Source organism: Heteronotia binoei, chromosome 3 (assembly GCF_032191835.1).
Source record: "Heteronotia binoei isolate CCM8104 ecotype False Entrance Well chromosome 3, APGP_CSIRO_Hbin_v1, whole genome shotgun sequence".
NCBI lineage: Eukaryota > Metazoa > Chordata > Lepidosauria > Squamata > Gekkonidae > Heteronotia > Heteronotia binoei.
This window is the reverse complement of record NC_083225.1, coordinates 80,952,436-80,964,123: the sequence shown is the minus strand read 5'-3', so window position 1 is coordinate 80,964,123 and position 11,688 is coordinate 80,952,436. Positions and strand designations below refer to the sequence as shown.

General features: G+C 40.6%; 1 protein-coding gene across 1 annotated transcript; it reads left to right on the top strand.

Moving 5' to 3' along the window:
* Positions 1–227: 227 nt before the first annotated feature.
* Positions 228–5,961, top strand: TASL (TLR adaptor interacting with endolysosomal SLC15A4). The gene is made up of 2 exons (XM_060235123.1): positions 228–294; positions 5,059–5,961. Exon 2 carries the CDS (start codon positions 5,060–5,062, stop codon positions 5,939–5,941), a length of 882 nt encoding a protein of 293 aa, XP_060091106.1. The 5' UTR covers positions 228–294; position 5,059; the 3' UTR covers positions 5,942–5,961.
* The last annotated feature ends 5,727 nt before the right edge of the window (positions 5,962–11,688 follow it).

Sequence of the window (11,688 nt, the reverse complement as noted above, 5' to 3'; positions counted from 1 at the left end):
AGAGGAAGGAAACTTCAGAAGTGGTATGTCACCATTTTTAAACCTCCTTCTCTGTCTTGCTTAGGGAGTTTCCATTTAACAACCTTGTATCACTAAGCATTGAAGACAAGGCTTTTGCCATCTGTAAATGAAACCTGGTAGTCAACAGCTACATTCAGAAACAAGTGTGGGTGGGTTGTATTGGAAACTTTCAGACAGGTAAAGAGCTGTGAAGCATTTCTGCACTTCATTTCTGTACTTCACTACTCACTGCTGCACATCTGTTGCCTTAAAGGAGCTGCTCAGTTTTTGAAGGTACGTGAGACTGGGATGTTCTTACATAAATTGTTTTTCTTGCATCTGCCTTGATTTATTTAATTTGTCTTCTTGCTGTGCATGGCCTGTGATAATGTTCAGAAGATTTCAGTGAAGAACAAACTACATTTGCTTATGCCTACTATCCAAACTATAACATGGTTCAAATTAAATGTGACCTATTGAGAAATCAGTTGTACATTGGTGAATGTCTGCAATCAACAACACTTGTTAATGGTGGGAGAATGACAGTGTTGTAATCCCTATGTGTGCTTTTATTCTATAAATAGACAACTATCTTCTATGTTCCTTAAAAGTATGAAACAGTATGCAGGTATCTAATGTCATGCAAATATAATTCAATTTATTCTGAAGAAGATATGTCTATGTTAGTTCATTTTCCAATAGTAGATAACCATTTCATAAACAATCACCATTCTCCACTAGAAAAATATACTTGCTTTAGAAAAAAGATTACATAAAAACTCATGTGAAAATTAAATCTAAGTCATACACAAAGAAATTTTATGTTCTCGTGCTAATGTGAATCCTTTAATGGGACAAATTTACCTTGTTTTTTTCCAAGGCATATAAATGTAATAGAATCATAGAGTTAGAAGGGATCTCCAGGGTCATCTAGTTCAACCCCCTGCACAATGCAGGAAACTCACAAATACCTCCCCCTAAATTCACAGGATCTTCATTGCTGTCAGATAGCCATCTAGCCTCTGTTTAAAAACCTCTGTTTAAAAAACAGAAGAGTAAAGGTCATCATCTGTCTGTCTGTACTTATATATGTGACTGCACTGACTTTAAAAATATATATCTTCTATATAAGAAATAAATCACCATTTATCACCATCAAGACTTCTGCAGCACCGAAAAGCTGAGTAACAGTAGGTTGACAATACTGACTTTTCCACACAGGCCTTGTAGAAAATGCTATGCCTCCTCTTGTATTGCTCACATTTCCTCTGCTCACTTATGCATTTATCTCTAGGAAGGGCATATAGTAAGCAGTGGGTCTCAATATTACTCCAAGAAGGGGTGTAAAGGATGGCAGGGACCTACCTAAGGCATGCAACAATACAGAACAAATTCAGTGAGGAGTGAATTAATTCTAAACATCTGACTAGCACTGAATCTTTGTCTGAAGAAGCGTAATCGCTTTTGGCAGCCCTATACACAGGCAGGGCTCACATCCACAGAACCTATGCTCCCATTTTTGGATCACTCTTTTTCAACTTTACTTCCACACTCCCTACCTCCATTTTCAGAAATGAGTACGTTTTAATCTTGTTTCCTTTGCTATAGGTAACAACAAGGCTGCTCATTAATGGACTTTTTGTTTTGTTTTCTTTATCCCTCTGTCTCTCTCCCCCCTCCCCTTCCTTGAAGGACTGAAGTCCAAGGTCAAATTGGTACTTAATGCACCAGTATTTCACCCTTGACCTGACTGGCTATTTTAACATATCTCAGAGGGGATAAAATACATTGCAAGAAGTCTGGCCTTGCAGGGTTGGCATTTGGTCAGGTATCAAATCTGTCCACTGGATGAGCCATTGCTCGCCCAATGCTGAATAATAAAACCCACAGTTTTCTTTCACTTTTTTTTCTCCCATAATATAGTACAGAAAGAGAAATGACTGTGATTCACTCCAGGGAACTACATGTTATCAGCAGTGATAATAGAAACAACAAAAATATCTTGAATGGAAGAGGAGATAAACATCCATCAATGTTGACTGGAGACAGCAGTTCTCAGCATGCAGCAAGGCATTAAGGCAGCTTGTGTAAGCCTTGATTCCACAATTCCTGCCTCTACCATAATTAGTGATTACATTTAATGATCTAATATTTATCTAAATCACTATGCCCTGACAATGTCTGTTCTCTCATCTCGCTTATTTCCAATCTTATGTGTATTACTGCATGCAAGCTCATCTCATCTGCAATTCTCTTTCATTGTGCCATTCTCTTTCTCGCACATCCATTCATATAATTTGCTGCAGTGTTATTCATGCTTGGAACAGACTTTCTGTCTCTAGACCTCAAGCTATCTCATTTTTGTTGTACAGTTGCACAGTTGAGTCTGACTCTTTGCAACCCCATGGACCAAGTTACGCCAGGCCCTCCTGTCTTCCACCATCCTCCAAAGTCCACTCAAATTCATGTTAGTTACATCAATAATGCTGTCCAGCCATCTCATCTTTTGCCGTCCCCTTCTTCTTTTACCTTCTGTCCTTCCCAGGGTCTTCTCCAGTGAATGCTCCCTTCCCATTTGGTGGCCAAAGTATTTGAGCTTCAGCATCTGACCTTCCAGGGAACAGTCAGAGATGAGTTCCTTTAGGACTGACTGATTTGATCTTCTTGCAGTCCAAGCTATCTCATAGCAGCCCAGAAAAAGCTTCAGAGTGGTGTTTATAAGTGTATGATAGCTAGTACATGTTAATCCATCATGAACTCCCAATTTCTACTGGCCCTTAACCCAAATCTGTTTTTGATGCCATATTGTTCTTTACTAATACATTAGATTTTTTGCCTTTGGACATAAAATGTGTGTGTTCTTAACAAAATATATTGGTGGCAGCAGAGCTTTTTTTCTGGAAAAAGAGGGTCCTGGAACTCTCAAGCGGGAAATGAAGGAAAAACACACTGGTGCCACTCATAAACTTTTCAATATTTTTTAAGAATTTTGTTTCCACAAAGAGGGTCCAGAATTCTGTTCCACCACATCCTCTCAGAAAAAAAGCTCTGTTTGGCTTGGTGGTAATAATAGCAGAAGTAAAAAACAGATTGTTTCCTTTCTAGGGTTGTTATAAATCTTTTATCCATTTGCCTGCCATTAGTATATTAATGTTATTTTTGGTAGTAATAAAAATATAAATTACTCAGTGACTAGGTTTAACTTTTATATTCATTCATAAAATGAATGAAAAAGCAATTTTAATAATTGTTTTATATTTTATTTTTTAAAATATGTTTGGGTATATTTATTTTAACCTTTATCAATGTTTAGACATTTTTTCCAAATAGCTGAGACTTACCATTAATATTTAAAAATGGAAGTATCATAATAATCACCACTATTTCCAGCAAAAAAAAAAATTGGCTGGCCCCTGCATGGATGATGAAAACAGTAAAACTACTAGGCCATCCACAGACAAGTAGGTGTCTCTACATACTGGTAACAACCCATGCATACAGGAAAAAAATATGACTTTGTAAATTAATCCAAGATAGCCTCCTCCAAAAAGGATGGAATGTAGATTCACTGAGCATCAGCTGATGGCAGTGGGGGGCGAGGGGGGGCAGGATCAGCCTGCTTAAATGCCTGAGCAAATCTTTGCAATTTGTGTGGTGGTGGAGAGTTTCAAAATTGTGCCTCCAACAGCCCTGTAAGCCAGGAATTTTTCTTGAGGGAGCTGGCATGGGGCAGTTTAGCATAGTGCAGGAGGAAACCTGCCAATTGGATAGGGGTGTGCAAAGGAATGGAGAAGTTGCTCTTGTTTTGGTTTGACTGAGCAGCTGCCATCATGCATTCACTATATTTAGCTTTACAGGAGTTTATTCCTACTGAATAGTGACATGCGCAAATAAAAAAGCACTGCTGATAACAAGGGCTTGTGAACATTTCATTCCCACAGAAACCCAACCTCTACTTGCTCTATTAATATCCTAAAACTTGGATAATCTACCTTCAACAATCCATTTTATGTCTCTCATAGACCAGGAAAGATTTTCTCCCAAAGCCTTACTCTGAAGTATCTGGCCAAAAGAATGTGTTTAGGAGTTTTTGATATAAGCATTCGTAGATACATGTCCCTGCTAATAGACAAAAGTCAAGAACAAAATAGGAGTCAAGTGCTCCTTTAACACCAATGAAGTTTTATTCAGAACGTAAGCTTTCGTTGCAGACAAAAGTTTGCAAGAGTTAAAACTGAAGTCAGGGCTAACCCATAAGAAATGCTAATACCACTCTGGTCAGAGACAATGACATACAAGAGTATGTTAGTAATTGTTAGCCAATGAATGTGACATTTTAGGCATGAATCACATGCATACTATTGGTAAGTGATAATATTAGCAGAAACAAGCAGTCAGAATAGTGCATGGCACAGTTCTGTACAATATGCACATTTGCCTAAGTGATGCCTTCCCCCACTCTTGAATCATATTTTCCAAACTCCTGTGCTAAGCATTATTTGTGGTCTAATTTAGAACTCTCAATAAAAAGCTAGCTTCTTTGAATGCTGAGGATGTCACCCATAACTGGAAATTCAGTTAAGATCTAGACATAGAAAAGTTTGCCCAGCACAAATTGATCACAACAGTATAAACTCTGAGAAAGAGGCAGAACTCAAAGAAGTCAGTGATGTGAGATCTTGTGATAGGTTGGTGAATAATAGGCCGTTTTCGCACTCACGTTTTACTGGCGCCACGACCCTCCTGACGCCGGCGAATCTGCATGGATTTCACACCAGAAGCGCCGGCGCACCCAGAAGCGCCGGCTACTTCCGTCACTAAGCCAGCGCAAACGCAAATCGCAAAGATGCAGGAAAACGTTTGCGCTGGCTTAGCGACGGAAGTAGCCGGCGCTTCTGGGTGCGCCGGCGCTTCTGGTGTGAAATCCATGCAGATTCGCCGGCGTCAGGAGGGTCGTGGCGCCAGTAAAACGTGAGTGCGAAAACACCCATAGTTTTTTTCCAATAAGAATGTTCATGCCAGTCGCCTGATTCCAAGTTTCCTTTATTTTGTCTAAAGAATGTTGTCAGAAGGATATCTCTGCAGGATTCTTTATCATGATCACTTGAATTACAAGCTGTGCAGCAAGCAAGGAGAAGAGGCGGCACATGAGATGACTACTTTGAATGACATCACTTTTGAGTCCACAGAGGAAACACAGGGCAGAAATCTGTTTTGGAGGCGCAGGTCTTTTGGCAAATTCATCTTTTCTGTCTATTCTAAAGAAAACAGAAACAGTGGGCAACAGAAGGAATCACTGACACAAGCTACTCAAAACCCAGTGTTTGAAAGGCAAACATCTCCAGCTGTGGACATTTGCATAGGATCTACATTAAACAGAGACACTTATCTTGTTCCATCTTCTTGTAATAGTATTTGCAAAAACTACAATGACTTGCATATTGCTGGGGGTCAGGTGATGCCCATGAGCTCAGTAAAAACAGATTTTAATCATGACAGTGGAATTGGTCCATTTTTGGAATCATCAGAGATCCCACCACCAATGGAATCCATATCAGTGCCACCTACAGAGGTCTTTCGCAAGCCAACTCAAGGGTATTCATCATGCTGGAGAGTAGCCAGCATCATGCAGCATCAGCAGCCCCTCTCTAATTCAATACTGAATGACTATTTGGAGGAGAAAGTGGTGGAGCTCTACAAGCAGTATATCATGGATGGCATGGGCAACAGTGCATCTCCCACTCGGATCTTGGCATCAGAATTCATCATGAACAATGTAGATCAAATCAGCGTGAAGCTATCGCAAGAGAGAAACATGAAGACCACCAAAGCCAAAGACATGGTAATTAGCTGTCTGTTGAGACTAGCCAGTGAGAAAGCATCTACTGAAATTAGTACTCCTAGCCTCCATATTTCCCAGTTCAGCACTATTACTAAATAAAAGTTGGATGCAGCTTGAAATTTCACAGACTTTTATTTGTAACACTTTTACTTTAATGATACTGCTCATACAGCCAGTTTGGCTCTGAAAAGAGTCGCACTAAGAGTAAAAGAAATTTATTAATACATGAATTTATACAATATAGAGATTTACTAGTAAAAGTAATGTTTAGTTGTTTTGTATAGCATTTTGGACATAGCCAGAATACTAAAATGCAAAATAGGTGAACTCCTGTGAAGAAGCCTTGTTTGAAAATCACGAAGAAATATTATGTGCTTATTTACATTGTAAATAATTCCTGCTTCATTCAGTAGCTCACTTTTTACACATTATGCCTTTCCATATTTTGTTTGTTCACTTGTCAGTGTGATTCTTGTTTTCCAAGGAAACCTAGACTGAACTATTTCCAACATCTGTTATTACTCCTGTTTACCAGTGGTGCACAAAAAAAGGGGATATGACTAGCAACTATTTTTACTGGCTTAGGAAACGAAACCCTTATCAGTGGTTTGTTGCAGCCCTTTATGAAAGGCTGTTTTGCAAACTGGCAGGCAACAGGGATAAAGAATACATACAAATACTCCAATCACAGTGCCTCAGTGTGGATTCATTCCTTTGCAATTCATTATTTTTAACATGATGGACATTTTGTATGCATATCCCAATGTGAGGGAACGTCAGCTCCTTTGCCTAGACAAAGGGGATAAGATCCCGTTTCTCCCTTTCCAGCTGCAGCTGATTGGAGGAACAATGGTTGTGAACAGGCATTAAAAATGTGCAGAATATAAAAAGTGAGATTTTTCATCAGTATTTTTGTCTCACTCCAATGTCAGGTTTTTACAGCTAAAATGATAGCTGCTGACAATGTGATACAGAACTAATCCTAGATTCAGGTGGGTAGCTGGTCTGAACAAAGTTTGAGTCCAGTGGCATCTTTAAGACTAACAAAGTTTTCATGCGCATGCACATTTCTTCAGATCCTATTTACTCTTTGCAGTTTATCATTCTTTCCAACTCCTTCCAAGTACCTTGAGCCTCAAAGTGAATCCAAACAACTATATAAAATATGTGTGTGATTTGATTGGACATTACATATTTGTCTAAGCCCTTCATTAACTAACATTTTAGAATATTCTATTAGTGCTACCCTAAGTACAATTTCCGGGGAGTAAGTCTTATTGAATAGACTTGAGTATACTTCTGAGTAGATCTGATTTCAGCTAGCATGTATATAATTTAATTGAAGGAAAATTTTCACATAAAAGAAGAAGAGTTGGTTTTATACCTCACTCTTCAGTAGTCTCGGAGCCCTCACAAACACTTTCCTTCCTCTTCTCACAACAGACACCCTGTGAGGTAGGTTGAGCTGAGAGAGTTCTGAGAGAACTATGATTGATCCAAGGTCACCCAGCTGGCTTTATGTGAAGAAGAGGGGAATCAAACCCAGTTATCTAGATTAGAATTTAGCACTCTTAACTACTACACCACACTGGCTCTAATACCACTTTGCCTCTAACAATCTATACATCTAATAGCCAATTATGCCCCTACCCGTGGATACCTAAATCTCTAGACTGGGGCTGTTTACACAGAAATAAGTTTTTCAGCAAACATGGAAGACACTCTAGGCTTGTAGAAAAAAACCTATATCAGTAAAAATGGGTACAGTGGTTAAAAACAAACAATGGCAGGAACCATTGTCCTCCCAGCAACATATAACAACAGAAACAGTTCTTAGAAAGCTAGGGTGTGTTCTCAGGAAGAGAGGGCAGGTAAGTGAATGGGCAAACAGAGTTGAAGATTGAGAAAAGAGCAGCTGGATTGTTAATACTGCTGCCCAGCACGAAGGAAATGGTGGTAGTCAGGACAAGGAAGAAGCAGCATGGTTTTCTTCTTCCTTTGATGGGAAGTGAAGACAGACAAACAGGTGGGTAGGAGAGAAGAGGGAGGAGGTGGCAAATATAAGCAAAATCCTCTCACTCCGGGCTTTTTTTTGGAGCAGGAACTCCTTTACATATTAGGCTACATTCCCCTGATATAGCCAATCATCCAAGAATTTACAGTAGGCCCTATAAGAAGAGCCCTATAAGCTCTTGGAAGATTGGCTACATCTGCCGGGGGGGGGGCGGTAATCTATTATGCAAAGGAGTTCCTGCTGCAAAAAAGGCCCTGTTCTCACTACAGAAGTCAACAAGGCACACTTCAAAACATTTACTCCTCCCTTCACACAAGCAACCAGTTTGCACAGGGGACTACCTTTACCTTTTTTCACACAAGCAAAGTGACTATGATCTCATCCTGACTGTGCCCAAGGTAAACAAGCAAGCTATTATAAATGGGAAAATGTAAAGGTTGGTTCCAAACTTTACTCACTTCCCTTACTCACCACATGTATGGCTTTCACAGAGCTGTCTCATTCCTCCAACCATAGCTGCTGAGAACAGTTTTTAAAAAGCATCTATGTCTCCTACTTTCTCCTCTTATCTGATTAGATTAGTGGAAACAGTAAAACAAGGGATGGGAGGGAATGTTACAGTACTGACAAAAATTATGAAAGTCTTTAAAACATAATGCCAAAAGCAACATAGAAAAGGGGAGCCCTCCCAATTACAGCACTAATGAAAACTAACCACAACAGTCTGCAACATTTGCCCCCCACAGTCGGAATAAAGAGGCTGACGCAGAATATATTGGGAAATGGGCCACTTTATTTAATTAACACAACTAACACGGCAAGGACTACCTGCAATTGGACAAGCCCTGGGGTCTTCCCATGACCCCGCCAAGTCCAATAATGGGTGAGCCACCCAACCCACTGTGTCCACTGTGAAGGTGACAAACAGTATGGACTGTCTGCCAGAGTCTAGAGGCGGCAGGAGGAAGGTGGCGGGCCTAGCTTGCCTGGGAAATTATAGATGTTTGTATGCAAATGCTAGAAGTGTTCGAAGTAAAATTGGTGAATTGGAATGTTTAGTGTTGGGAGAAAACATAGACATTGTGGGAATTTCAGAAACTTGGTGGAATGAGGAGAATCAGTGGGACACGGTGATTCCTGGATATAAGTTATATCGGAAGGATAGGGAGGGAAGGGTTGGAGGTGGGGTGGCTCTGTATGTCAGAGAGGATATATGGTCCAGTAAGACTGAGGTCAGAGAATTAGATTCACTTTTAGAAATGCTTTGGGTTGAAATAGAGGGCCCAAAAGGAAATTTAACTATGGGAGTTTGTTATCGCCCACCAAATCAAAAGAGAGAGGACGATTATAACATGATGGAAGGCTTAAAGATAGCGGCTAAATGTAAAAACTGTGTCGTAATAGGTGATTTTAACTACCCGCAGATTGATTGGGTCAATATGTGTTCTGGTCGAGAGAAAGAGATTGAGTTTCTTGATGCTCTCAATGACTGTGCTATGGAGCAGATGGTCTCAGAACCTACCAGGGGTGGGGTGATCCTGGATTTGGTCCTAAGTAATGCCCAAGACTTGGTGAGAGATGTAAAAGTGATTGCGCCTCTTGGGAGCAATGATCATAATGTTATTGATTTCACCGTTTGTATAAATAGGGAGTTGTCCAAAAAGACCGCCACAACCACGTTTAACTTTAAAAGGGGTAAATACACTGAGATGAGGAGGCATGTGAGGAAGAAACTGAAAGGAAAGGTACATACGGTCAAAACCCTTGGGGAAGCTTGGACACTATTTAAAACTATAATCCTAGAAGCTCAGATAAAATACATACCACAAGTTAGGAAAGGCACAAACAGGCATAAGAAAAGGCCTGCGTGGTTAACAAACAAAGTAATGGAAGCTGTAAAAAGTAAAAAGGACTCCTTTAAGCGGTGGAAAACCAGTCCAAGTGAGATTAGTAAAAGGGAACACAGGCAGTGGCAAATCAAATGCAAGACTGTGATCAGGCAGGCAAAAAGGGACTATGAGGAGCATATTGCAAAAAACATAAAGACCAACAATAAAAATTTCTTCAAATATATTAGAAGTAGGAAACCAGCCAGGGAGGCAGTGGGGCCCTTGGATGACGATGGGGTAAAAGGATTACTGAAGGAGGATAGGGAAATGGCTGAGAGGCTAAATGAATTTTTTGCCTCCGTCTTCACTGTGGAAGACGAGAACTTTTTGCCCACCCCAGAACCACTAATTTTGGAAGAGGTGTTGAAAGACCTGAGTCAGATTGAGGTGACAAAAGAGGAGGTCCTACAACTGATAGACAAATTAAAAACTAATAAGTCACCGGGTCCGGATGGCATACATCCGAGAGTTCTGAAAGAACTCAAAGTTGAACTTGTGGATCTTCTAACAAAAATCTGTAATCTTTCATTGAAATCTGCCTCCGTTCCTGAGGACTGGAAGGTAGCAAATGTCACCCCCATGTTTAAAAAGGGTTCCAGAGGAGATCCGGGAAATTACAGGCCAGTCAGTCTGACTTCAATACCGGGAAAGTTGGTAGAAACCATTATCAAGGACAGAATGAGTAGGCACATTGATGAACACGGGTTATTGAGGAAGACTCAGCATGGGTTCTGCAAGGGAAGATCTTGCCTCACTAACCTGTTACATTTCTTTGAGGGGGTGAACAAACATGTGAACAAAGGAGACCCGATAGATGTTGTTTACCTTTACTTCCAGAAAGCTTTTGATAAAGTTCCTCATCAAAGGCTCCTTAGAAAGCTTGAGAGTCATGGAGTAAAAGGACAGGTCCTCTTGTGGATCAAAAACTGGCTGAGTAATAGGAAGCAGAGAGTGAGTATAAATGGGCAGTCTTCTCAGTGGAGGACGGTAAGCAGTGGGGTGCCGCAGGGCTCGGTACTGGGTCCCATGCTCTTTAACTTGTTCATAAATGATTTAGAGTTGGGAGTGAGCAGTGAAGTGGCCAAGTTTGCGGATGACACTAAATTGTTCAGGGTGGTGAGAACCAGAGAGGATTGTGAGGAACTCCAAAGGGATCTGTTGAGGCTGGGTGAGTATGGGGGTCAACGTGGCAGATGTGGTTCAATGTGGCCAAGTGCAAAGTAATGCACATTGGGGCCAAGAATCCCAGCTACAAATACAAGTTGATGGGGTGTGAACTGGCAGAGACTGACCAAGAGAGAGATCTTGGGGTCGTGGTAGATAACTCACTGAAAATGTCAAGACAGTGTGCAATTGCAATAAAAAAGGCCAACGCCATGCTGGGAATTATTAGGAAGGGAACTGAAAACAAATCAGCCAGTATCATAATGCCCCTGTATAAATCGATGGTGCGGTCTCATTTGGAGTACTGTGTGCAGTTCTGGTCGCCACACCTCAAGAAGGATATTATAGCATTGGAGAAAGTCTAGAAAAGGGCAACTAGAATGATTAAAGGGCTGGAGCACTTTCCCTATGAAGAAAGGTTGAAACGTTTGGGGCTCTTTAGCTTGGAGAAACGTCGACTGCGGGGTGACATGATAGAGGTTTACAAGATAATGCATGGGATGGAGAAAGTAGAGAAAGAAGTACTTTTCTCCCTTTCTCACAATACAAGAACTCGTGTGCATTTGATGAAATTGCTGAGCAGACAGGTTAAAACGGATAAAAGGAAGTACTTCTTCACCCAAAGGGTGATTAACATGTGGAATTCACTGCCACAGGAGATGTTGGCAGCCACAAGTATAGCCACCTTCAAGAGGGGTTTAGATAAAAATATGGAGCACAGGTCCATCAGTGGCTATTAGCCACAGTGTGTGTGTATATATAAATTTTTTTGCCACTGT